A 27,721-nucleotide genomic window follows, 5' to 3' on the forward strand; every position below is an offset into this window, starting at 1 on the left:
TCCTCTTCAGCACCCTGCAGCCCCTGCTCCCCGCTGGGGTGGCGTGTCAGGACTCCCACAGCTTTCGCTGCGGCTCAGTAGCCCTTGGGGCTCAGCTGTGTGTGTTTGCAGGGGGGCAGCCCATGGCAAATAGCCTTTGAAACGTGCAGCACTGCCCGGAGCCACGGATGGGTGGTCTAGCAGCGTTGGACATGGCAGGAAGGCTTCTGGGGTGGGCTGAGCGATCCCCAAAACTTTGCAAACCTTTGTAAGGCTTCGGCATGTCATCAGGCGAGTTGGCCGCGAGTGCTGGAGGAGAGCGGACCCGAGGGAGCCCGTGCAGTGGCGTGGCCGGAGAGGAATGGGACCTTGTGCTGCAGCTTCTGGTGTGGGAGAAGCATGGGTTGTTACTGGGGGTCATGACACCCAGCTTGTAGTGCTTTTGGTACTCCTGGCTACTGTGGAGGTGGTGGGCTTGGGTGCAGGTGTCAACCACGGTTGGCTGTGGGGGAGCTCTTCAAAGAATGGGACCCCAGGAGGGGAGCTGGGGGGTGTGTTGCAGCCGGTCGGAGGTGGCTGCCATCACTGACGGATGCTTTCTGTTTTCTTTCAAATGTCTCCAGGCACTGAATGTTTAGGTCGCACCTTTCCAGGTAAACTGGGTAAGTGAAGTATTTCAAGAGTTGCCAAGATCTAATTATGAAGGCTGATTGCATGATTGCAGCTGCTGTACTATAAACACCCTGGTTACTCGCCTGACGGAACAGGTGGTACCTTGCCTTGCCCTGAGAGCAGCAGGTACCTGCTGTTCGGGGTGCGGACGGGGATGCAGCAGTGTCTTCAGAGGCTGATTGTGCAAACCTGATATTTTCTGTCTATCAATAGCTGGCTGCACTGTGGTAATCCTGGATGGAATTTTTTTTCTTCTGCAGTTCAATGTAGAAAGAGCTTCAAAAGCCGATGTCTTTTTAAGCATGAGCACTCTTCCATTTGCTGTTACTCTGGGAAGCTAATGAGCAGCATTACATCAAGGAAAAAAACTTTCACTGTATTTTGTGAAAGTAATTTGACAACCTGAATCTTTTTAAGACATGGCATGTTGGACTTCTGTCGAGTGTGGGGCTGCCGTGTTCAGAACAGACAAAACCAGATGTCAGGAGCCCCGTGGAACCAGGCTGCTGGATTTGAGCTGAACCTGTTTGCAAAAGAGCCGTTGCTGGTTTAAAAAGACACTGTTGTAATATTTATGGGTCTCTCAGTTTAGAATTGAGTTTATGAGAGTACCTCAAAAGTAAGGCGCCTTTGCTCACATGTGGTGTCCCAAGCCTGCTGGGGGAGAACAGACTAAATAAAGTGTTAACAAGTGGTGAATAAACGATTTTAATAAATGGCTAATCAATTGTTACAGAGCCTGCGAAGTCAATAGAGTTTATGACCTTGGCTTATAACCATGCTCAGATCTTTAATGTGCTTGTAATGCCTACAAATCATTCATTAGGCTTTTATCAAGCATCTATTAGTGAAAGTCATAATCTAAAACAAGACAAAAAAAGAATTATTTCGGTTGTTTTATTTGAAGCCTGATGGCAGAATTTGGTTGCACAGTACCATAGTCCTTGCTTATGCAAAAAAGCCATGAGACACCACCAGTCCCACCAGCAGCGTTCTGTGGTGCAGACATCAGGCAGGGGAACAGCAGGAGCCCCAGGCTGAGAGCAGCCTGTGGATGCAGGGCAGATGCAGCCCAGGTGCTGGGACACTCGCACCAGTCTGTAGGGAAACTGTCCTGCAGCAGTCAGTGATTTTTTTGTATTTATTTTATATTAATGCCTTAAACAACAGATTTCAGCAGATAAGCTGGGCGGATGGAGAGAGCACCAGTGTCATGCTGCTCTGAGCAGCGTAGCTCGGGGTGTTTTCACTCTAGCAAAAGGTGTTTGCTGTTGCTTGACTGTTGTAAAACTTGCACCCATTTTCTTGTCCTGTGATTTAGGAAAGCGTGTGAGTGGGGATGTCCTCTTGTTGTGCTGCTCTTCCTGCTTTCCCTGGTCTTCCCTGTCTCATTTTGTGTGTATGTTTGTGCCTCAGGGAGGGAGGCAAAGATGCATGTGAGAACATGCAGTTTTCTTAGAATATAAATAACATAAAATTAAATATATTGGGGTTTTGTTGTAGAGTTGTTCCCTGTAGTCTCCAGTTGCTTGCTCCTTTGCTGAACTCCCTTACTCTTTGAGGTTTTTTAATCTTACTAGATGGATACTATTTGGAGTATGGTGTAGCACACTGTAGCGACCTTGCTGCTAGCTTACTGGTGCTCCCAGCGAGGGGCTGTCTTTGCAGACATCAGTTCGTGCCCAGAAAGTCTCCCCTGGCTTCTGAAAGCCACGGTCTGCCAGAGGCGGCTGCCTCTATCAGATGGCTTTTTGCCTCGCCTTTGTTGTCTGGATCCTTGCGTGCAGCCTCAGCCTGGGCCAGTATTGCCAGACATCGCCACCTCCACCACCCGCTTCCTCGCGGAATGCCCGGGTGCTGCCTGCGGAGTCAGGACCCTTGGGGAGAGATGTCCCTGCCCATCCCTATGCTGCCTGGGCTGAAGTCCTGCACACAGGGATCAAAACACAAACCCTGGGCAGGGAGCACCATCCGAGACCACAGCAAGGCAGGTTTAGCTTTCATTGTGGGTTTTTTTTTTTCCTTGGGTTTTTAAACTGTTCCAGCATCTTCCAGGTAACTCCTAGATGTCTCTGGTGTGGATGCCAGACTCTTGAATATCTATAAATGACTTGTGGATCTCTCTTGCCTGCTGAGAGGGGATCGGTTTGGCTGAGCACAGCCTCTGCCCAGAGCTGTGCACCAGGGCATGGTTAGGCACTGCTGTCCCCACGGGGAGCAAAAAGGGAGGCTGCGATTTCTGCCAGGTTTTGTGGTGGCTGTCCTGCTTTTTGCAGGGGGTGGCTGGGAATGAGTACGGAGGGTGAAGGGGAGATGCCCTCAGCAAGGAGCCACTCATCTGATGTAGGAGTCGTCCTTGAACTCTTTAAAATTAAAGGGCAGGGTAGAGGGTTTTCACAAAACAAAATTCATAAGGCAAAATACATAACTAGATGAAAATGCGTGGTCTGCTGATTTCGTAGAGGTCTGAGGGAATTCTGTTGGGGTGGACACACAGACCTCCCCCATTTCCCAGAAGCTGGGTCAGGCTCTGTGTTCACTGCAGTGCTCCCCTGGGAAAATGCCCATGTGCATCGTTCTTTTATTTTTATGTTGTGGGCATTTTGTTATATTAGTCTAAATGGGTTTGTTTCCATAGCTGCATTCTGCTGATAAAATCCCAATGTAGGATCTCTCAGTCTCCCAGTGCCTGTGTACCAAAAATAAATCACATGCAGTTGTCAGAAGATGAGCTGCTGCCATGGCGGGTGCCAAGCTGCGAGGAAGTTCGGGCTCAACCTCGCTGAGACTGCAGGTGCATGGCATCTCGCCCTGGTGCCACCACGCAGCGTCCTGCTGCAGCTCCCAGCTCTGCAGGCAGCATTGGTGCCAGGGTGCCCCGGGGAAGGAGTTGCTGCAGGAGGGGTGATGTTTGGAAATGGGGTAAGAAGTGATGGAGGCAGGGGAGATGCAGCTCCCTGTCCCTCACCTGCTTTACAGGTAGAAAGGTATGGATGAGGCAGGGTGCGTTGGTGAAGGATTGGTATCAAGTGGCTACCAAGATGACGTATCTCCTGGCTTGTTCTTAGTGCTGTGGTTTTGCCACCAGCTGCTAATACTTCTCTCATCAGAAGAGAGTGGGCTTTTAATGGTGATATAAACTATCTCAGCTGCCGGGGCTGGTTTTGCTTGGCTTCAGGCTATAACTCCACAGGTCCAGCCTGGGGGGTGGCACAAGGAAGGAGGATCCCCTGCAGCTGGCTGAGGTGGCTGCTGGTTGTGCCCAGGGTTGTGGGTCCCTGTGGAGTGATGCTGATGGCTGGGGTGGTACCACAGCAGTGCCACCAGCTTTGTACACGTGGGTCACTCTGATTTTGCTGTCTGTACATCTGGGCTGGAGCACATCTGGCAGAAAACCTGGTTTCTAAGAGGTAGTTGCCTTTCCTTTGGGAAGAGCGAAACTGATTATTTTTGTTTTGCCAGAAGTTCTGACCTACGGGTTGGTGTGTTTCGGTGTGGGACCGGCCCCGCTGCCTGCCGGCACTGCTCGGGGCAGGTGCTGCTCCCACTGTCCGCAGCGGCACAGGCAGGGCATGGCCAAGGGCATGGCTGGGGCATGGGAGCACCCCCGGGGAAACCTTGTCCTGAGGGTGCACGGGGTGCATGGCGGGTGGCTGGCCAGGAGCGCTTCCCCTTGCTGCTCTGCCAGCGGTGTCCTTAAACCCCCGGCTGATCTTTCTCCTTTAATGCATCTTTCTAAGTACTGGGTAATAGTGTTTTCGTTCTGGCAGAAAGGAAGGAGAGCTTTTAATAGGTCTTTTGTTTTCTCTCCGTGCAGTTCCCTGGCAGTAACCTGCCATTAGCTCTAGCATTTATTTGGGGTATTTGCATTTTCATCTGTGGGGACCTACAAGGCTGAGAAACCAAGGGGCTCGTCCAGGGTCACACAAGGAATACGTGGCAGAGCTGAGTTTTGGCTTCAACTTTTCTGACTGTTGAGCTGATCTATAGGTTTAGCGGAGATGGAACGTCTTGGTTTGCCCCCTTTTAAGCAAGACAGACAGAGAAAGCAGAAAATAAAGGCTCCATGGAAGGAAGCATATTTTTTTTGCTGTCTCCTGTTAGCAAGCTTCATGGAGCTGGAATTGCAGGATGGCTGCATTTGGGAGTGTGAGGATACATGGAAGCAAAGGGAAAGCCAGGGCCAGTCATGCTGGAAATCCAATGAGCTCCTTCGTCTCCACTGGGTCCAGCTGCACTGGGAACTGGGAGCTGCCCCAAGAGCCGTGGCTAACCCCAGCGCTGGCTAGGGAGGGTGGGCTGCCCGTGGCCTCGCTCCCTCAGCAGCCTGGTGCGTTTGGGGGGCGATGGCTGCAGCTGGGTTTGCATCGCTGCTCCTGTCCCGCAGCGCCTGTGTGCCTGCCTTGTCTGAGGCAGCCCCTCTGTGCCGGCAGCACAATACTCGCCTTCACTCGCCGTCAGACTGAAGGTCTAGACGCTCTCCCTGCCTTTTGTTATCAGGGTCACAGGTTAGGGAGCGTTCCCAGCTCCTTTTCCCTCCACTGGTCAGGAATCCTTTCTGGAATTGGGCACTCCCCTTGGGACTGCGGCAGAGCCTCCTGGAAGGAGTCACTCGACTCCCCAAATTTAAAATTATTGTGGCAGCTCCCAAAAGGAAATGTGCTTTTGAAATGCAGTCAGGATCACTGCCACTCCAGTTCTTGCAGGCACAGATGCTCAGCTGACACCAGCTAAATAGAAACCTTTTAGCCCTTGCCAGTAAGTCTAGAGCAAACTGCCAAAAAGCATCGAGGACCAAGATACAAAACGAAGTCAGGCCTGAGCAAAGTACTTAAAAATGAAGGATGGAACTGATGTGCTCTGTCTCTTGATTTTTTTTTTTAGTACGTTAGATGCTTCAGTCTTGGGGTTTTGTTAAAATGCAACGGTGGAATTTTAAAGGTTTTCAGCAGATACAAAGCAAATAAGTCCCCTAGCAACAAAGGAAACATTTTTTCCCTTAATGCAGACTTTTTTGACATGAAACATTTGTGAAATCCTCCCCCTCCCCCTTAAATCAAAGATAAGTTTTGCTGAAGGAGACATTTTTAATGGCTTTTAGACATATTCAGAGATGGGACTTGAACCCTTGATGTGCATCTGCTTGTTCCCCTGCTGCAGCCCACCCCGGCTGGCTGGGGGCTCCCGCAGCCTCACCCTTGCCAGGTCTGCAGGGTGCCTGCGTGCTGTGACCCCTTGCTGGGGGGGGGGGGGGCGGGGGGGGGCGGGGAATGGTGCAGTAAATAAGCTGGTAGCAAGTTTCATGCATGGTTTCGTCTTCTTTTTTTTCTTTTTTACTTTTCTTTTTTTTTCTTCCAGGCAAGAAGGCTTAACAAAAAATTGGCAGGGTCATACTTTTTATTATTGAATTAAAATCTGTTAAGTAACAACAGTGAGCCAAAACCTGAAATCGTTATTAGGCAGCGCTCTTGGTAAAGTGAAATGCTTCTGGATCTGGTTTGCTTCTGCATTTTGTGTGTGCTTACGTAGTCTGTGTAAAGAATGAGTGTATGAAGCTCAAATAGAGCTTTTAAGTAGAGGTGACACTGGCGGCTCCTTCTCCGTGACTCCAAGGCCATTATGTGTCTGGCTCTGGCCAACGTGAATTGCAGAGGAAGTTCATGTAAACGCCATGGCTGATTTGACAGCCGCAGAACCGTGGCGGGTTCAAAGCCTGGATGCTGTTGAGCAGAAGCAGTGACGTTTTTCTATGCCTGGTGATTTATCTCTTTGCAGAGGGTAAGGGGGGACCAAGGGAGCCCGTTTTACACCCCAGTCCTGGCACCTGTGGTGCTGGGATGGGCAGGGGCTGTTGGGCAGTGGTGGCACTGCGGGCAGCACCAGCGTTTGGTGCTCCATATCTCACCGAGCCGCTGTGATTCTGGAGTCGCCAAAAGCCGTGACAACAGAGGCACGCAGGGTGCCCACAGCTGAGCGTTCCTGGGGCCTTGTTCTATCCTTATGGCAAAACCCATGAGTTATGGTCAGGTCAAGGCTTGAACTTCTTCCCTAGAGCTTTGTTGGGTCTTGGATACTTCCACTCCCGGGTGAACATCACCGACTTGCACTGCCTGGAGGATGCAGGGGGGACGTGGGCCATCCCACTGGTGGTGGTGGAGAGCCAGGTTAGCTGGGCTAACCTCTCCTAGGACAGTGGGGCTGCTGCAGAACTCTGCTGCCTGCATCTGTGGAGGGGCTGCGCTGCGGAGCCCAGTGGGTCGGGGGGGTGTGGGACACCCTTGGTGCCAGCTCTGCAGCCCCCAGAGGCAAACCTGCGCTTTTTGCCCTGTGGAAACCCTAGCGCGGCGTGGAGAGCAAAGCACACCTGTACGCACCGTGGCCACGGGAGCAATGTAGGGTTAATTCTGCAAACCCGCAGTGCTCCGAATGATGCTGCTTGTATGGGGCGTGGGATGGAATAATGTTAAATTACACTCTCCATAAGGGAGGAAAAGCATCCAGCCCCATTCTTTACTGCTCATTTTAGTAATTTCTTCCAGATAACCTACACATCTGTGTCAGTGCAATTAAAGCAGAAATTCTGTCTAATGAACAGTTGTAGCCCTTGGGCTATTGCGGAATGAACAGTGAAGTTGGAAACAGTCTTATTAAAATAATAATTAAGAAACAAGGGTGGGGAGACAGAGGGAGGTGCAAACGAGGTGGTGGTGGTGGGATGCTGTAGGGTGAGGAGTGGAGAGGAGCTGCAGTCAACCTGGTTTTGAACTTCCAGGGCTGACTCCACACTGTGCCCCCAGCCCCTGGGAAGGACTGGATGGTGCGGGGGGACCCGGGGCTGGGCACACCCTGGTCCCCCTCCCTCACCTGGGCATCTGATGCTGCCATGTCACAACAAAACAATCTTTAAGAGCCTGTCTTGCACTTCGTTGAACGTGGCTGTTTGTAGGCTGGCTGTAGGCCTGCGGGCGCTTGCTCTGTTGTGGGCAGCGTTCGCTCTCCTGTGAAGCCAGATCAGTTATTTTGTGTATTTGGGTTTTTTGGAGATTTATGTTCTCCAAGGATAAAGCTCAGGAAGGGAGGAGAATTTTTCTTGTGTTAGACAGGATTACACCTGGTTTTGCTTTTTCCAGAAAACTCCTTTCTCAGTAAAAAACCCATGCTGTGCACACGCGCAGTTTGCTTTAACTTTCTGTCTTGCTCTCCCGAGTACAGTGACTGACCAGGCTGAACTGTGTCTCAGTGATGGAGACCAGCTAGTTCTCTCATGTGAGATAGTTTATGCTTTTGCTTTTAAGTAAAAATAAAAAAAAATCATTTTCATTATTAACCCTTGGAGTTATAATAGTGTCTCTCCACAGGTCATCACTTTATATCGATAAATCAATTAATACTTGGAGCTGGCTTTTTCGAACTTAATACACTGCTGTTTAGAAATGCATGTGCTGCAAAAAGCTAGTGACATCTCAGATTAACAAAATAAAAAAAAATAAGCAAATGCCATTTAAAAAAAAAAAGAGGCCAAACAAATCCCACTGGAATGATACATTGGAATGATTTTAGTGGGATTTATATCTATGAGCTGTGAGGTTTTTGTGGTTTTTGTCTTTTGAAATGGTTGTGAACCAGAGTGATTACTTATCATTTTCATTTTAACTCCATCTGACAAATCGTTTTAGATGGAGAAAGCAATACTGCATCTTTAAATGGCTACTCTGTCAGCGCATCTTGCAGGGCTTTAAATGCCCTTTGTTATCGCAGTCTAGACAGGACGCAGGCGGAATATTTGATATGTTATAAGGCAAAGATGTGACAAGGTTGAATTAATTTACTGGCTTATTTAGAACTGAATTTCAAAACATTTTTCCTTACAAACTTGTCTTTCTCTATCCTATATATATTTTTTTCCGAAGTTAGTACAGTATGTTTCAACTGTTTAGACTGGGAGAGGAGACATTAGCTTACTGCAGCCTGCAGTACTTTAATTGCCCTTTTTATGACTGTCTAGACATCATGCAGATGCATGTTTGTGGTGAGAAGACATTTCCCCCCTCTGGTTATACGATAGTCTGAAACCTCCACATTGCCTATCTCCTTACCCCCCTGTCTCGGAATGCGCTTTGCTTCCTCCATCTCCGAAAATCACTTTTTTCCCCCCGTTTTATTTTTTGAAGGGCGCTTCAGCCCCCGTGTTTCTGTTCTCTTCCCCCTGCATGTTGGCAAGCGCTGATGCTGTCGGGGGGCTGGAGGTATGTGGGGCAGGAGGCGGGCGGGGGGCTGCGTGCCCGGGGGTCCCCGGGCCGGGGGAGCGCAGACTTGCGGGCCGGGTTTAAGAATGAAAATATCAGCAAGGTTTGAATGGGTTCGGAGTTTTAGTTATGCAAATGAGATGCATTAATTAACCCCGTTGCTATAGCTACTGCTTTATTGTTAAATGCAGTGAAAAGGGGACAGGCGGTGTCCGTGGATAATCCGCCCCTCCGTGCCCCCCCCGCCCCCCCCCCCCCCCCCCCCCCAATCCCCGTCCCCCCCGGAGCCGCCCTGCGGCCCGGTGCGGGGGCAGCTGCCGCGCTCCTCCCGCCGCCGCGCAGCCCCGGCCCGGGCCAGGAGCCGCCTCCGCGGGGCTGGGCCAGCTGGGGGGCTCTGCCCCCGGCCGCCCCTTCCCCGGGCCGCCCCCGGCCCCATTGTGGCCGCTGACCCGGGGGGCGGCTCTGCGCCTCCGCCCCGCGCCATCAATCTGCCGTCGCGGGGCTGCGTGGGGACGGGGTGCGGGGCACGATGGGGCGGGCGGGAGGGGCCGCAGATGGGCCAGGGGACGGGGATTGGGGGGGTGGGGGTGGGAACCCGGCCCCGTGCTGCGCTCCGAACCCGACAGTGCTGAGCCAGGGCAGCCGGGCGGAGCGGCCTGGTGCGGGCTTGGACGCGCACTACCGCAAAACTACCGCAAAACTACCGCAACACGGTGCCTTCCCGGCGACCTGCTGTGGGAGTTAGACCTTCCTCAGGCTGTTGCTGCAGCTGAGGTGCAAGTACATTTATTGCTTCTGCTTTTGTCAGATTTGGGGCGTTTTTACTCACCTCCCCCATTCGCTCTGCTGTGTGCGCGTGTATAAATATAAATATTTTTTTTCACGTCTCTGTGTGAGCACGCACATGAACTCACTCCCATCTGGTGGTGCTCGGACCGGGGCAAGAACTGAACTGGAATATTGCAGTGACCAAACACGGTGTGCGTGTCTCTGCATTTGCATGCGTTTTGCATATTTGTTTCTGCAATGCATAATTATCTCTGTAACTTAAGACTGTCCTCATTCCATGGGAGTAATCTGTCTTGTGAAAGGTCGCTCCTTTTGTAAGCAAAAGCTGCGAAATCATACGGATGATAATGGCACTTAAGAATAGGCGGAGAAGGGAGAGGTGTCCTGCTGATGGGCCCTGGGCAGGGCTGAGGAAATCCGGTGGCAGTTACAGCCCCATCGGTGACCTGTGTGGCTTTGGCCAACTTGCTTAACCTGTGTTTCGACACCCGTCTGCAAGTGGCGTGTTGTGTCCGGGCAGCCCCTGGCGCTGCTGCCCGGAGCACGTGGCCCAGAGACCCCGGGGGAGCTGCAGCGCCGTGGCCTGGGGCTGGGGGCACGGCTGGGTCCCCCCGCATCCCTCCCAAATTGCAAGGAGAGTTGGTAAGCGAGGTGGTGTGGGGGGAGCCACGTATTGATTCACACAGGAAAAATGCCAGAGGAGCAGAGGTTCCCCAGCCACGGCTTGTGACGTTTAGTGGCTTCGCTGTGCTGCTGCCACATCCTGGCACTGGGTGTGAGTCCGTGGGTGTCGTGCTTGGGGCAAGATGGCATGGGCACTGCTGCTTGTCCCTGTCTCCCTCTCGGGGTGCTGCTGCTGGAGCGCGGGTCCCGCAGGACTTGCTGGGCACTATGCCAGGGTTTGGGTGCTGGCACTGGGGCACCTGAGCCGCAGCTGGCTCTGGCGGGGCTGTGGCTCACCACGCTGGGAATTGGCTGATGGATGGTTTTCCCATGAATATGTGGAAATGGAAACTTTCTAGACAGCCAGGGTGGAGGGAAGTGGAAAGGGAGGACACTGGGGAGGGAGACCTGGTAGAACTCGGTATATACTGTGTTCAGTTGGGAGAGACTGTAGTCCGTGCCGATGACAGCCATAGACCTCCATCCCTGTGCCACTGTGCCAGCACTGCTGGCTGTTTCACAGTGGGGTGTCCCACACAGAGCGGGAGAACCTGCGCCATCTCACTGCTTTGCAAGCGAGGAGGATGCTTTGCTGCTGCCTTCCTCTCTGTGTGCACAACAAATACAGCGTATGGGATCCTTGTGACCTGCAGAATTGAAGTTGCCTTGTTCTGATGGGCCTGGTGACTAATGAAACGCATATTCCTTAGTGCCTCCGCAGCAGCAGGAGGGGGGAGCAGGTACAGCAGGGTGGGCAGGTCGGTGGTGTGCACCAGGTGACGCGGTGCGGGCGGCTGGCTGTGGCTGACTGTGAAGCTGCAGGTGCCCTGTCAGTGCGAGGCAGCTCCGTTGCAGTGGGAGACAGGGCTCAGACAGCGCTGGATTCGGAAACCCAATCCCTGTAATTGCTGTTAGCTTTCTGGAGAGGTGGCAAAGCCCTCCCTGGATGGAGCACTTGCTCTCCTTGGAGCGTCCGCAACTGGCAATTTGTCTGTCGAAACAGATGTGGGCAGCGACAAACATCTATTTCTATAACTAGAAACAAATTTGGTAATTGCCTCTTTCAACAGGACTTGCTCAAGCAGGAAATGAAATTCCTAAATGGCAGTTAGCAAAAGTATTTATAGCTAAGTTCATAAATGAGATGTGCTTTCCTTTGTCATGAGTTTCTGCTGGGTGGAAGGAAAAAAAACAACCTCTACAGTAGCAAGCCACATATTGATCAGGAGCGTTTCCAGGGTATACGAAAATACTTACTTATTAATGTGCTTATTTTTACTAGCTGTAGAAATACCCCTGACAAACAAAACCTCTTTGGTCTTTCCGGGTCGGCTGGCAGGGTTTGGTCTGGATAGTGTGTACGGTGTTTTTTCACTCGCTTTTTTCTAAATTTTTTTTCTTGCTCATGCTATATGCGATTGCAAATGGTAAACTCTTGCTCCTGTGTCCCTCTCTGGATGCTTGTGTTCCAGGTGGCAGGTGACGTGCTGCCCTCACCCCAGCCCCAAACGTTGTCTTGGCCAGACACCGTGGTGCTGCCTCTTGGGGAGCAGGAGATACTCTGGTTGTTCTCAGCTTGGTGGGCCATGAGCCTTGCTCGGCATTTTCTAGTCAGCAAGCAAATTTGCCTATCTTTTAAGTGCAAAATCAGAATTACTTTATTCTTTTAATCCATTTTAGCTGTTCTTACCCTTGGGAGTAACTTCAAAAGCAATGTACTCCTTCCAGTCATCTCAGCAGGCTGGGATCAGGCTGACTGTGTATAAAATACGTGGTCGCAAAATCCTGGAAAAGGGGAGGGTGAGAGAAATAGGCACAAAAAGGGAGCGGAGGGGTTGGCTCGTGCAAGATTTTATAGAGTCTGAGTGTCCCAAAGAACCTCGTTAGCTCTCGTTGCTCTGAGGGAGCTGGTTAATGTCTTCAGGAGTTTCTCTGAACCAGTCTCCAGTTGGTAGGTCTCTGCTCAGAGCCGGGAGGTGTCCCAGCTGAGAGAGCTGCTGACTCCAGCTCTCACGTTTGCAATTTCCATGTAAAAGTTGAGTGCTGCTGTGCTGATCCTGCCCTTCTGGCTTTTGAATGCAGGTCCCGGTCCCCACAGCTGCCACCATGGCCGTGCTAGCTCGGGAAGGTCACCTTTTAAAAACAGGCGTGGTGGTGTGATCAGGGCAGTTACTGTGTTGGAAGGACTGAAGTATTTTCTGAGGGCTGACCAGTCTGATACTTCGTTGCTGCAAGCATGATATGGGGGCATTTCCTTTAAAACACACAAAAAAAGGGGGTGGGGGTGCGGGATGAGGCCATCCTTTGCCAGTGACTCAGAGGATGTGATGCTTGATTACCCGGGGTGGCAAATGAAGAAAACTAACTATATGAAATGCACAGTTATGGCCCACGGATTGACGCTATGAACGTGACTTCTTGGGGCCCCATCACCCATTTTCCAGCAGTTTTTTTGCTCAAACTGGCTCCTTTTCTGAGTCCCACTTGCTCACTGCCCTCCTGCCCCCTTCGCAGCCTGCCATCGCTAGCTTGCACAGCGTTACTTCTGCTTGCTGCATCAGAACAGGCCATGTTGAACCTGGAAATGCAGTTCAGCGTTTACTGATGATGCATGAAGCAGGACCATATCCAATGGGCTCTTCCCAGCTGCCTGTGGTCACAGGCCTGATCCTGCTCTCTTTGATGCCTTCGCGTTGCTGCTGCAGCTCCAGCTTCAAGATGATGCTGCTGCGTGCTAGCAGTGGCAATATCAGTATCAAGATCATATTCTGTGTCTATCTCCAGTACTTTCCGTGCTGCCTTGTAAACAAATACAGTTGTTGACAATCTGATGGGCTTGTGGTTTTATGGAGGTATTATTTAGAAGATAAATGTAGCAGATGCTAATGCAGGAATATTGCAGTAATGACTTCGCCTGGTCTGATTGTTTCTAAGATGACCTAACAGACAAGCGGCGGAGGGTGAGTAATTTGCCATCTGAAGTTCTTTGCTCTTTTATCTCTTCTTCCCTGACCACGGCCTATGAGAGAGAGAACATTGGTCTCTTTAACGAGTGGAGCTCAGCATCTGGTGGATGAAATGGCCTCTGTAAACCAGGAGCAGTGTTCGGTGCTGCACCCTCTCTGGCAGCCTTTGGATTCCAGCTGTTGCCTGGAGCTGTTTTGGTTCTTGCTTAAATTAGAGCAGTGCAGATGTAATGTTTAGCATAATGGGCATGTCCCTTTTCCAAGCAGGGTGGGAAGGATGTGCCAGGGTAGAGCTGCTTGCACTGGGCTGTGTTGCTGCTGTACCAAGGTATTTTCCTCCATGCCGTATGTATGGACAGGAGAGGACGAGGAACTGTTGTCAGACATGTCCCAAGTGCTGACCCTGCTGCCTCTGCTGTGGGATGCTGCAGAGTCCGAGCCCCTGCAGCTGCTCACTGAGGAGTTGAGTTTATTCCCTGCTGTAAAATCATAGCTGAGAAGGGTGAGTAGATTCAGATGGCTCTTCTCAAATTCACATTCTTTAGCCTTGAGTAGAAAAAATGAGGTCCACTCTTTGGCTACGTTGCTTAACCCACATCCTTTTACAGAGGCTTTGATGAGCATCTGGCATAATGACCACGATTTGGCTGGACTTGATTCTGCTGACTTTAACCCTTGGGTCCTTCCAGGGAGCCACATGTTGCTCCAGAGTGTGCCCAAATTTTGCTGTAACTTCTATCCTCTACTCTCTGAAAGTATGCTTGAAGCCAGCAGGCAAAAATGCATGCTCCTGGGGCAGGCAGGGCTCTAAACGGAGCACAAGGACTGGGTAGACATCAGCCCAGTTCTGTGGACCTTGCTTTGGTCCAAGCCTGCTGCAGACCGGTTCAGTAATGTCAGCTCTGGCCTTTCTGGTTCTCTGCTTGCAAAAGACGGCGTGTCGGTATGTGTAAAGTGAGGCAGTACAGGGTGTCCTCAGCTTTCATTTTCCAAAAGTGATTAGGACTTGTGTTGTGCCCTAATTATCGGGGCATGCAAGGTAGCGGTAGGCTCTCAGCTGTGCATGGCAAGGACTGTCCTTGTGCGTCTCCTTGTTCTCAGTGGTGCCTCTGGGCACTGCTGAAGCTGTGGTGCTCTGAAATGTCAGCAAAGACTGGGGAGGGGAGCAGGCCAGGCTGTCAAGTAGCTGACAGAATGGATAAGGGTGTCTCTCCTCCTCCGCCTCCTCTGCAGCACTGCTGGTGCCCAAGCCCCTGCCCTTGTTGCTGCCTTCGGCCGGAGATGTGGGTGCTGAGAACTGCTGAAAGTCAGACCCATCACTTCTAGTTTAAGGCAGTGTCTCTGCCTACCCATTGGCAATGAGTTTCGTGCAAAGACGGCAGCCCAGGTCTGTTGGAGAAAATGCTGGGTCGTATCCTCCTGCCTGTCAAAGCCCCTGGGTTCGTAGGGGAGCAGGCAGGGACCTCTGGACCAGTGGCCGAGAAGGATGCTCGCTATAGAATGCTAATGAAACAGCCCAGGTTTTGGGTGCTGACAGATATTTACTGATGCTGAAAGAAGGGGACCTTGGTCCACCCCTATTCCAAGACTAGTTTTCTATTTGCTCTTTGAGGAGCTGCGCAGACTTGTTGAGAAGCCTTTAAGGTTACTAGCCTGAAACTGTTCTTGGCTGAAATCCTTCGACATCCCTGCTTGGCATCCCACGAAGCTTCTAAGTGCAGAATTTGGGGAATCACAGACAGGGAGGAAGGATACATGGATGCTTTTCATCACCAAGCTTCAAGTTATTGCCAGTGCCAGTCTGATTTGGACACTTCTCCCCACCACCTTCCTGATTACTCTTGAATAAACTCATCTGCACGTGCTCAGTCGAAAAGTAGCGGCACCCTTATTTGTCTTTTACATGCTTTTTTTATGTAACTAGAGTGCTGCCATCAAGGGCTACAAGGAACCTGTTCAAACAGAAGATACCCAAGGGTGGGGGTGGATGAAAAGATGAGAAAATTGGGAGGAGAGGGAACTGCGGTTGGGGCTGTGTACAGCTCTGCTGTGTCTTGCTCTGAGTCATGCAGCCAGGGCAGCTCTGTGGATATCAGAGGTGTTAATGGAAAATTGGGGATGAAAGGGCTCGCTGCAGATTTGTGAACGCTTTTCATTAATTCATCTGGTTAATTTTGCTGTGTCTGGAAAGGCTCGTGCGTGTGTGTGTGTGTGTATAGAGACCTTCCTTTCTGGTGAGTGAAGGGTATGCATGGAGGACCGGGCGTTGCAGTCAGTTGAACTTATCCTAAATCCCCAAGGATTATGGAAGAAGCTGGGACATGCGGCGTGACATTACAGTGACACCATATTTAGCTAACGGTAGGCAGCAGTTCATTTACAGACCTCATAAGCTTCAGAAGCAGACATGGCCCGACTGTCTCCAGTCCCCGGGGGCTGTGCCGGAGGCTGGTGCTGCTCACCAGGCACTGCTGCGGGATTGTCCCCACCAAGGTGCCCCACGCCACGTCATTTGCAGGCTCTCGACCGGAATCTGTTGAATCACAGTGTTGAGTCACCTGCGTGAACCAGGCTCCCTAATTAACCACAGGCGCTTCATGAGGTGGCCGTGCGCACTGAGGGGCAGAAGGTGCTGCCTCGCAGTTGGAGCAAGGCTTTGGGGGCAGAAAGGAAGATGCTTTTCTCACTTTCTCTTGAGCATCACCTAGCTCTTTGCACGGTGTCAGTAGGTCTCCTGCTGTCACCCCACAGGAGGCAGGTGTTCACCCAAGGGCTGCTCGCTGGCAGAGGGGTCACATCCCCTGTGCTGTGGGTTCCCCAGTCATGACAATAGGTTTGTGCCCAGTAATTGTACCCTGATGAGCTCTTTGGCTCCATGCCTGCACCAAGGGCCATGCTTCTTCTGCAGTCCCGGGAGGAACTGTGTTCCTCAGCCAAGGCAGAGTCAGAACAGGGTCTTGTTCCTGGGCTGAGTGACCCAGGGAAAGACTTTGTCCCTCTGCGGTGGAGGGCTGGGAGCCTGGGCTCACTGCTTGGCAGCTGAGCTAGGTGCCTGGGGTCAGGGTGAGCAATCCTCTGCCTTGCTATGGTGCATCTCCTGTGACAAGCTGTGCTCCAGCTGCTTACCTTCTTTGGCTTCCTAGGGACCTTTACATCGTTCCCCACGCCAGCCCCCTATATCTGTGCATTGACTTCATCCGCAGGCTGTGGCTCTGCTGCCTGAGGCTATAATGGCTCTACTGCTGTGGCCAAAGCTTGGCTCTAAGACCTCGCTGGGGTGGTCGGGATGCTGCAGGGGCAGGATGGGGCCAGGGAGCTCAAGGTACCTGCCATTAAAAGTCATCCTTAGCCTGGGTCTTCTGGAGGATGCACAAGACCAGGTTTGCCCAGATTTGTGCGAGACCTCATTACATCTCTTTGTACTTGAAGAGGAAAGTTAGAAAAGTCTCACTCTGTTTCTGCGTGTTTTATTGAGGCTTGTTAGGCAGCAGGAGGAATCTCTGTACAAAACGATCCCATTCGGTCTTGGTGTAAACGTTGTAAGTGTCTTGGGGAAAGTGAAGACCAGAGATGAAGGCACAATGCGCGGCGGGGTTCCTTGGCTCTTGTGTTAAGCGCTTACAGGATGTTTCTCTGGGAACGTAAGTGACATTTAATTAAAAATAGTCTCTATGTATGGTGGAAAATGGCCAATCTGGAAATTTCCATACAGCTGGGTTGCAGAGTAATGTCCCAGCATAGACAAGAACTCTCTTAGTTTGGATTGCAGGTGTTTGTGGAGGGTCTTCAACAAGACAGTCCCTGCGCTGCTGTGGGCTAAAACCCGGGGCTGGGTCAGCACCCCTCCTGCCCAGCCAGGAGCTGGGCTGTTGGGAGCAAAGGTCCGTGTGGGTGGTGGTGGCACAGCAGAGATTTAGGGGGAAATACTATTTCCACAGTTCTCTGAAACTTCTGAAATGGCACGGTCTGCATTGTTCTCAGCCCCTTTTTAGTCTCCCTGACTCTTACTCACTTCCTTTTAGATTTTTCTGCTTTTCAAGTTCACATTAGTTTCTAGACTGGGGGAAACCACTGGAGTTACCTTTCATTTTAAACCCAATATTTTGCCTTTTCTGTGACCTGTGCTGTTGCGGATGTTGGAGCAACACTGGAAGTTCCCCCATAGCAGCAGGCTGTGCCCAACCCTCCCGAAGCCTGGTGAGGGATTTGCCTGCCTCTTACCAGCTCTCCTTTCTGTCAGGCATGTGGAGCAACCTCAAAACACAGTTCTAGATGTATTTTCCCAAAGAATGCTAATGGAATGAGTGATAATGGGGCTGTGATGCTGAGGGACTGTCACAGGAGAATCCAGAAGCTGAAGTGCATATCCCATCTGTCCTGGGTAAAGGTTAACTGGTGGCTCAGGAACTCTCAGCAGCGAGGCTTGCTTGGGAGCTATCTCCTCGTCTGGTGTGAAGCAGGGCATTGGGTTGCCTCACACCAGGCTGATGTCCACCGGAGTGTGAAAGCAACAGCAGTTTTTCTTCCACACCCCGAAAAGCATATTTTTGATACTCTGTGTGAGCTTGTGATTGGCCTCATCGTGCTTGAAGTGTCCCAGCAATGTTTTGAGTCAGAACTAAGGGGGGCTTTAATGGTAAAAATACCCAGAGGAAATGAAACCGAACATAGGAGAAGCAAAGTTTCTGCAGGGGATTCTCCGCTTGCTTTAATTTTGTCTCAGCAAAACAGGCTTAGGTTTTAGTACAGTGTACCACAGAATTTATGATGACTGGCGTATTTTTTTTAAACTTTTTTTTCTTATGAATTGTGGCTAGTGCATTTGTTCAGCTTAGCCATTATCTCCTGAGTAATTTCACTTCTCCTTCTCATTGCTTCTCACACGATATGCGGTTCCAATATATATAGAAATTGTAATTGAAGCTTATAGATAACTGTTTTGATCTGCAGGTGTGTCTTATACCCAGCTGAAAGCAAAGGTCATCTTGGCTGAGATCCTGTTTGAAAGTTGTTCTGTCCACTTTAAATGACAGCGGGAGTACCTGTAATTGCAGCAGAATGCAGGTGTTTGGGGTTTTTTTCCCCTCTTTATACATGCCAGTGCTTTGGAGCATTTATCTTCAGCAGTGATACTCTTATGTGGGAGGAAGAGCATTAATAAAGTTTATCGTAAGCATTTTATGAACTGTAGTTTAGCTGTAAAAAGTAAGGGAATACATTTGAAGTGTATCATAGCCTCCCCTCCCCTGGGGCCGCTGTGAACCGCCTGCGTGTGCGCAGAGGCTCGGTGCTCCCCGTGTCACCGTTGACTCAAATAGCTCTCCCTCCTTGCAGAAATGCTAATGAATTTTAAACCCGTGAGTGCCAAGTATTTTGTTCGTATGCACTTGAGGAAGCTCCGAGGTGGCACCTTGCCGCTGTCAAGCCCTGAGTGTGGTCTTGGGTGGGAAGAGTGGGGCTGTGTGCCCCAGGAGCTGTGCCACTGAGGTGCCACCGAGGTGCCCCTGCACCTCCGCCAGCAGCACCGGCTGCTGTTTGAACAGGTTTCAGACACTTCAGTCCCTCGCCGTCTTGGTGGCTGGTCATCAGCCTCCTGCCTTCCCCAAAAACCCTCTGAGCAGGAGAGCGGCCACAGCCCGCAGGCTCCAGGAAGTGGCGGAGCCTCCCATCATTCATTAATGTAACGCTATAATCTACTGTGAAACCCTCTTTCAAGGCCGCATGTGGTTTAAAGTGGCAAGTGAGTAACGAACGTGAAGAATACGACATGACAAGTGATTTTACTTGATCACGAATATCCAGTTTCGGGATTAGGAGAATCTGGGGGAAAAATGCTTAGTTGCAAAACAGTTGCACGCATGCTGACCAACTCCCAGAGCTGCAGCGTCTAGACAGAAAATACAGAAAAGCAGGTTGTGTCACTTCAATGTGATGTCTGAACCTGTTAGTTTGAAATGTATTCTGGAATAAGAATTATGCAAAATTAAATTAGTGTGACCTTACTTTGCATTTGGAGGCTGAATATGCCCATCTTGTAAAGCCTAGTGCATTTATAACACTTCCCTTGGGGAAAATTACAGAGAGAAATGGAATGAGGTCTTTTCTAATTGAAAAGTGACAATGATTAGGAAGCCAAATACAAAATGTGTTGAGTATTTTTTTCTTGTTTTGTTGTGTGTGTTGTTTTTTTTTAAGAATACCAGTAGAATTATAAATTATGTGCTTTGCAGTTTGGCTTGTTTTTCATTCCCTAAAGGCTTTTTATTAGCATAGCAGCTGAATTGCACTTGTATAATAACGTATTAACTGAAAGTTTGGGATTTTAATGATCTTTCTTCATTAGTTTGACTGAGCTGCTTGGATAAAATCTTACCAAGTATATCCAGCTTTTCAGTGCGTTGGGGTTTGTTTCCCCCTTCTGCAAATAAAGCCCACGAAGACAAGTTAAAACAGAGGGAGAGTTGGCAGCAGCTTTGATGCCTCGAGTGGGTATGAGTCTCTTGAAACTTGAAAAGCACAAATTGAGTGTGTGGGGACTTCTCTTGGTTTGGTTTGATTTTTTGTTTTATTTTTCCAAAGGCCAGCTTGGGCAACGTGAGCATTCTTGGGATTAAACCCTCAACATACCCGATGTGTTTGCTTCTAGGTGCTGCAAGGCTGTGCTGCTCCTCGCAGGCTGGGCTTGGGGTAGAGCAGAACCCTGGGCACCGGCTGCCCTCTGCTTTTCCCTGCGCTCCTCCTGGTGCAGAGCGGAGGTTCCTGGTGGGTTTGGCCACTTCATGTATATGTACAGCATTGGGAAGAAGTTCTCATTTCAGCAGCACCACCAAAGAAGACAGGGGCAGATACCTTTCTCATATATGGTACTTAAATGCTCAGGCCCTCATCTGTGTTGCAGGACATGGGTAGATCTCCTCCGCTGCAGCGATTGAGCTGTTTGCTTCCCCATGCTAACGAAAGAGATCAAAGAAGAGTCAGGCCATTGGTATGAAAAGGCCAAGGTCCAAGTGGGGGGAGCTGATCAGGTTTTATCGTTCAGACACATTTCACCAAACGCATTTACAGAATGTTAATTTGCAGCTTAATTGTTCTCCCTCCTCCCACAAAGTGAGATACGAAAATCGCTCCTCTGCTGACAACGCCAGTGTGATGGCTGTAATGTTTAGACTAGATTCAGTGTTGAAGTAACGCAATTTAGAGTTTGAAGAGCAAGGCATGAAGCATGGCCAAACACTGCCTGCACCTCCTGGCCTCACCCTGTGGTCTCTGGGGGGTCCAGCCTGTCCAGGTGACCAGGAGAGATAGGGCAGGAGCAGCATCCTTGCGGGAGAGCAGTGTCCCCTTCGTTCTGGTAATCGTACTGTGACTTACCTTGGCAACTGTTCTGTAACACCCAATTACAGCAGTCCCAGAGCCGGGATAACCAGCGTTCAGGACTGGATGGGGATGGATGTGATGCCGGTGTTTTGTCCTGGATCCTGACAGAATTCCCACCCTTTCTTCTGCTTCGGGCACTGCTCATTATATGCCTGTACATGTGTGCAGGAAGCTTGGCTTAGGTCATTTGTAAATGACCCATCTTGTGTGTGCTCCTTCCTAGGAAGGAAATAGGGCAGCGATTCCTGATGGCCAAAACCTCACCTGTCACAAAGCAGCGTGCGCAGCTCAGCAAGGAAGCCAAATACAAAATGTGTTGAGTGGTTTTTTCTTGTTTGTTCATGTAAGGGACCTCTTGTCCCAGGAAAGGAACTTTCCTTTACAGCTGCCTTGGTCCTGGCTTTCTTCAGAAATATAACCTCTTTCAACAGAAAAGGAAGTTTTCCATCACTGGCTTAATTTATATTTTTTCTTGTGTTTTCTTACCGTGGCCAAAGCACATGCTGCATTTTGAGGCTAAATTGACTCATCTTCCTAAAAAACTGTGGTTGTTTTTTGTTTTGTCTTTTCTGTAATTAATTCCGCAAAAAGCTGGGTGGCTGTTCTCCAGTCTGTGGGCTCTGCTGCCCACGTGTAGGTGAGGCAGAGAGGCTCTGGGTTGGTGCCCCCCTGGGGTCTGGCTTTGTGGGTGGCCTGGAGAGCACCCAGGGGAGCTATGGCTGGCTGGGGTTCTGGGGCTTCACCCTGCTGCTTGGGTGCTGGAGGTTAGCAGGGATGCTCTGGGTGCCTCTGGGTGCAGCTGGAACTGGACGTGCCTTTGGGCTGTGCAGGGACACTCCTACGTGGTGGGGGCAACATGGGAAGAGACACTGTGCCTTTTTTTAATGGTTTTGCATCATCCTCTTTTCCCAGCCTTTTAAGTTTTGGCGCGTTTGTGTATCTGGTCAATCTCATTTGTGTCTAGAAGGAATGAGCTCCTGTTTCAGCCCATTCTTCCAGCACAGGGCACCCATGGCAGCTCTTGGGTCTGGTCACCCATTGTTCCCACGGGCAAGCTGTGCCGCTCCTTTGGAGCTGAATCGTAAATTGTTGGGAACATATTTTTTTCCAGGATCTTCCCCTCACAGTGGCATTTGGGCACCTTGCTGGGATTGCTGGGAAAGACCCAGAAGCTCCTTTTTAAGAAGATGCCTTTAGCTAAAAGGCATTTTTAAGGCAGAATTCCTTTGCGATGTTTCCTACCCCACATGCAGTCTCACAGTGTAGAGGCAGCTGCGTTTTAGGGGTGCTGTAAGGGTATGGGCTCCAAGTCATTCATACATCTAACTTTGAAGTGACAGACAAGGCTCCTGCTTTCAAGGCATAATTCTGCTTTTTGAAGGTGGTGGGCAGAGCTGGTTAAGCATTTTGGGCAATGGCAGAAATAGCTGCTGTTTAGCAGAATGAGCTCCCAGGTAACTGGCAGCGCTCACCACCTGGACTGTTGTCCTGACATTTATTTGCTTTTACTGGCACTTAAATGCCACCTGCCAGGAGAAAACTTTCCATTAAAAAAATAAAATTAAATTTGCCTGACTCAGCAGAAGCCACCCCAGCTGGTACGAGCGGTGTGATGCTGCCCTTTGAGGCATGATGTGGCTTCCGATGTATCTACAGATATATACGTGTGTGTGTCTGTGTAGATAAAATACAGATGGCAGCATCTGTGATAGCTGAGGGCACAGCTTTCCAAAACTGGATTTTATAGTTGTCCCTACTGAGAAGCAAACAAAGTTTAAATCCCCAGCATGACTGAATTTTGCTGATCTGGCTCCTCCTTTATGATGAGCACTGGAGTTGCTACTGCCCGGTCCTGGGCAAGAGGGGCCTTGAGGGGAGCAACTGAGTGGTTCAGGGATGGCATCTGCTCTCTGGGTGCCAAGTGCATGGAAATAATGACCCCAGTGCTACGTTTGCCTGCAGTACTCAATTTTCCATAGCCTCAGAGAGGTGTGAGGAATTATTTCCTTAGGAAATTTTAGGAGCGACTTCTTACTGCCTCCTGCCAAGTGGCTCCGGAGTTAACTGGACAGTCTGTTTGCTTGCTCTTGTTTGTTTGGAGGATTTTTGGCAGTTTTCCTTTATGCCAGTTCAAGCCACTCAAGCTGCCACTGTCAGCTGGCCGAGCCCTGAGCCGAGGGATGTCTGGAGCTCCGGGATGTGGCCCCCATGGGCAGCCATGTCGCACCCGTCTGGCATCTCACCAAAGAGCAGGAGGTCTCCCTGTCTGCACCCTGTGGCAGATGGGCTGGCGTCAGAGGGAGGGGGCTGCCCACGCTGGTGCCTGCTGTGCTGTGCCATGGGCTCCCTGTGCCACTGTCCAACCCTTGTGACAGAGCGGACACGTGCCTGTGCAAGCGTGTGCCGAGGAGGATTTCAGTCCGGTCCTCCATGGAGGAAAGAGTGGTGGTGATGGGAAGAGAATTGCAGAAATTTATCTTGCATTTAGCTAAATTGTTTCATCAGGATGAATTACGCCAGTTCCTGGCTCCATGGCCCCGAGCAAGGCACACTCAGCACTGAGATGCTGCTGGTTTTGTACCTGGCAGAGGGGGCATCCTGCAGACTAAAGCTGGGAGGGCTTTGGGATGTCCTGGCTGCACGGTAGCATGGAAACACCCTGCTTTGTAGATTGTTTTTAAAGATCCCCCCTAGAGACTTTTCTGTGGCAATGAAGAAGTGAATTAATGAGTTTTTTAGTAAGTAGTTGGGTTCAAAGCATACAGAGCCCACATAGGCATATGTGAGAGCTTTATGGGGGAAGGATGCAGGTGTCATTGGTGTCTTGGCTACGTTAATTCTTGTGCTTAATTAATGCTGCTTTTTCTGGTGGCTTAAAGTGTCTCTCTCTCTCTTGCAGCGGAGTTGGAGTTTGTACAGATAATCATAATCGTGGTGGTGATGATGGTGATGGTGGTGGTGATCACATGTCTGCTGAACCACTACAAACTCTCTGCGCGATCCTTCATCAGCCGGCACAGCCAGGGCAGGCGGAGGGACGAGAACCTCTCATCAGTAAGTCACACTCTGCTCTTCCAACCCATGTTGTCCCGCGCCGTTTGCTCAGTGATGTGACACTGGGGAAGCATTGGAGCCGAAGGCATTCATTTATGGGGTGGTGTTTGCCCACGTGCCACTTGGCACTGCACAAAAAGGCACCCTCCAGGTTGGGTCTGGCATCATATTCTGTCTCTGTTATTGGGGGTGGTCGTCTCAGGGATGCTTCTGGCTCTTTAGGGTGCTGTATATTGTAATGTATGGACACCCATAGCCTCTGGCTTTGCCCTGAGCTTTGCAGTCTGGATTTCACATTGGTCAAGTAACAACATGAGGCTGTTCTTGGTGTGTCCTGTTCCTGAAACCACCACGTACCCTCAGCTGGTTCGGGTGCGTATGCCTTGCCCTTAACAACCCCAAACTATTGAGTCCTTTGATGGCTCCAGTTGGAGTGTCTCAAATGACTATAAAAAATGTATTGCCTGCCTCAAAGAGACCAGGAAATCCTGAAAGGCTTTCTGCAGTTTTCACCAGCAGTGCTGCTGTTACTGTGATGCAGGAGTCAGAAAACACTGGTCAACCAGACAAGCAGAAATCTTTCCAAAGGGATGCTCAAGAGGTTCCCTGTGTAACCCAGACTCCCTGCTTCATAAAAGCCTGAGGAGAAACATGTTAATTGTACCTGTGATGGGGACCCAAGGGGAAGCCTCCCCAGCCTTAAGGCAGATGTTGGTTTATGCAGTTTCCTCAAATGCAGCAGCTCAGAGATTGACCAGAACCTACAGAGAAAAGGCATCACGTTTTCTTGGAGGGCTAGCATGTACTGTTCACCGCTGCTTACATGGCTCTGTCTTCAGTGCAGGGATATCTCGTACTGATACTTGGTTTTTTAGCTTTCATGTTGAAGGCTTTTAAAGCTCTTTAAACGATAGGGCTTCCTCAAGGTCACTGACTCACGCCCTCCCCTCCGCAGGCTTCCATGGCAGGCTGGGCGCACCGGTGCTGCCGTGCGGTGGTCTGAGTGGGGCTGTGCTCTGTTGTGTCAAATCCATGCTCACTGCAGGAAAAAGCTGAAATACTGGGATAGCTTGCTTTTTTTTTTCCTTATATTTTTTCTTTTCTTTTTTTTTTTCTTTTTTTGTGAGAGAAAGATATGTAGCATCTTTTATTTAATAAGTCTTCAGTACAGCACTGCTGAAGGCTGCCCAGCCAGCAGACACCCAGGGTGCAGCCTTTCCCTCTGCTCTGTAGCTGCTCTTTTTGTCACGTTTACACAAGCTGGCGAAGGTCCCTTATCGAACGCTCTGTGCCAAAGTGAGGAAGACTCCTCTTGGGAAGAAGAGCTGTGCAACCCCCAAGCTCAATTCAACCACCCTTTGTTTTGTGGTTGATGGAGCATGTCTCTGGAGTGAGCTCAGCTCATGGTCATCTATTGATGCTGTGCAACAAGGTCAAGGTGCTGGGAGTGCGTGATCCTGTGTTAAACCAGCCGGTGCGAGGGTGGTGATCGCTCGAGCTCCTGCCCTCTTCGGGGATCAGAGCTAACCCCCGCGCGTCTATCCCAGCTCCTCCCGGAGTTACAGAAATCTTCTCTCTTCTTACCACCCCATGCACCCGCTTCCAACACTAGCAGAATGTTACAGGCACAGGAATTCTTAAAAATAGCAGAAAGATTGTTTTCTGCTTTCAGATTTTTTTTCACTGTCTTATCATGTTCAGAATGTTTTACTTGAACAACACAAAATTGTTTCATTTTACATTTTCAAAGCAAATATCAGATCAAGCCTTTTTTATTTTGTTATACCAGTTTCTGTTTTCTGAAGTGGCCTGTTTTGTATTTTCTTTAAAAAGAGGAGAGAAGGCTAACATGGAAAGAGAAGAGAAAATCACGTGGAGATTGAACAAAAATTTCAAGTCGAATCAATAACTGTTGACTGTTTAAAAAACAATGCCTTTTTTTCTTCTAAAATTTTTTTCTTTCTAAAACTTTTTTCTTGTTAATTATTTTTTTCTTTATAAAATATCACCAGGTCAAAATTTCCATGCATTTTTTTGGCCCAGTCCGCACACCGAAACAGCTTCATTACTTACTCAGCCTTCAGACACATCAGCAATTAAATGGCTTTTCAGCAAAGGTTTCTCTCAGCACCTCTGCTGGACCTCAGTGGGGATGTGGAGTCTTCAAAACCTTCCTCAGAGCTAAGGAGAGAAACGGGAATATACCATTCTGGGGCTTTTTTTTCTCTCCTCTTTATAATTCTTCCCCTTCTCCCTGCCGCCGTCTGTGCTGCCAGCGCAGCGTTGATGGGGTGGCAGCCGGGCTTCCTTGTGGCCTGAGCACCCTCCCGGTGGGACGGAGAAGCCCCTTGTGTGTTAAGTGGGAGCTCGGTACAGTGGGATCAGTTATAATAAAGATCTTAAAGGTAGTTCCTTTCAGATTCGGCACAGCGTGTCTTTTTGTAGAAAACAGCTCCAGTCTAAATAATCACTGAAGGCTGGCAGGCAGAGGCTGTGCCGAGCTGGATACCAGTTCATGTAAGCCATTAAACTTGCACTGAACTGGTGTTGGGCTTTTTAAATCCCAGACTTCATTTTGCTGTTGTGGCCATGGGCGGGCACCGGAGCAGTGTACATGCTTTTCATCTTTTGAAATATTAAAGTAGTTCATCCCATGGTCAGGACGCTGCTAGGTCTGCTGGAGTTGTCCTTCTTTGTTGTTGTAGCTCAAAAATTACAACTGAAGGAGAAGTTAATTTCCCTAAAGGTTTTTTTTAATGCGGTTCTTGCTAGCGAGGAATTCTTGTATTATGTCATGTGTTTCTCCATCACTGTTCTCAGTGTTCTCATACTCTGTCTCCTTATAACAAGTACTTTGTTTTTCCAGAACTAAGAATACTTAAGAAATGCCACTTAAACTTTTTTACAGTAAGAATGCCACTGTCCCTGCACCTTTGGAACAGTGATATCCCACTCCCCCAAGAAAAAGTGGTTTAAATGCAGTTTCCAAACATACCTTTGGCCCCCAAAATGGAAAATGTAAGTCCTCCTGAGGGCTCAGAGGCTTAATCTGCACCATGCAGCTTTACAGAGAAAATTCTCTGACATTACTAAAACAAGCGGTTCTATAAAAGTCGAAGATTGATCTGTAAAAAGAAATTAAAAAGTAATTTTAGGTTCTGCAGTGAGTCCTGGAATACTTGCGGAGGCTTTTACAGCCGTATTGCTCATCAGACAGCAGAATCTCAGCTTTCATTTCAGAAAACCATAGTCTAGAAAACTCAGCTATTGTTGAGATGAATTCAAGTCCTAAATATTCTGGAAATCAGGGATGAGCAATGAGAACCCCGAGGATGAGGATTTACAGCGGTACTGCTCCTTCATGTGCAGCGCAGTTTTGCATGGCTCAGTGGGGCTGTGTAGCCATCCCATGGCCAAAGCATGAACGCTAAACGTATGTATGTTTTCTGTCTCCGGGGCTTTGCCCTCCTCTGACTATCGATTTCCAGCAATTTTAATCCCACTATCGAGTTTTTAGGAGAGATGTGCCGTTACCCAGATGGGCTTCACAGTAGCGTGTGACGCAGCAGGTCTGTGTCGGCGAGCGTACTTGTGGTCAGTCAGCCGTGGGGATGTGAGCCTGTCGGGTCAAACCCCGCAGTCCCGGGAGAAGTGATTAATAACAGCTGCAGAGATACAGCTCCTGCAGAAAATGGGTCTGCCGCCTGCTCCTTGTCTCACTGTGGATCTCATTTTAATGGTGTTTGTAGGGGTTTGCTTCTCTTGCATCCACGTGTCACCCGGAGCCTCGTGCCTGGACCTCATCTGTACAAACAGATGCGCTGGTGTGAGCCAGAGCTTTTCTTCTCCGTGCCTGGGTGGGATGTGGGGTGCGGGCTTGGGGCAGCAGGTACATGGGGGTAGGGGACTGCCTGTGTGGAGCAGCTGGGGTCGGGGTGTGCACGTGCCCTTGCCGTCGCCAGCCGCAGCGGGCAG

At 49.9% G+C, this 27,721-nt stretch overlaps 1 protein-coding gene across 3 annotated transcripts in view; it reads left to right on the plus strand.

The window, feature by feature from the left end:
* PMEPA1 (prostate transmembrane protein, androgen induced 1) overlaps positions 1-27,721 on the plus strand; it is a 52,454-nt gene that overhangs the window by 16,131 nt on the left and 8,602 nt on the right. For 2 of the 3 annotated variants that reach the window (XM_055814378.1, XM_055814379.1), the window contains exons 2-3: positions 603-641; positions 23,592-23,746. In XM_055814378.1, the coding sequence (XP_055670353.1) occupies positions 603-641; positions 23,592-23,746 (194 nt within the window). The remainder of the gene's footprint in view (positions 1-602; positions 642-23,591; positions 23,747-27,721) is intronic. The other variant, XM_055814380.1, reaches the window with a different exon arrangement.

The sequence above is a fragment of the Falco peregrinus genome, chromosome 9, assembly GCF_023634155.1.
Source record: "Falco peregrinus isolate bFalPer1 chromosome 9, bFalPer1.pri, whole genome shotgun sequence".
Classification (NCBI taxonomy): domain Eukaryota; kingdom Metazoa; phylum Chordata; class Aves; order Falconiformes; family Falconidae; genus Falco; species Falco peregrinus.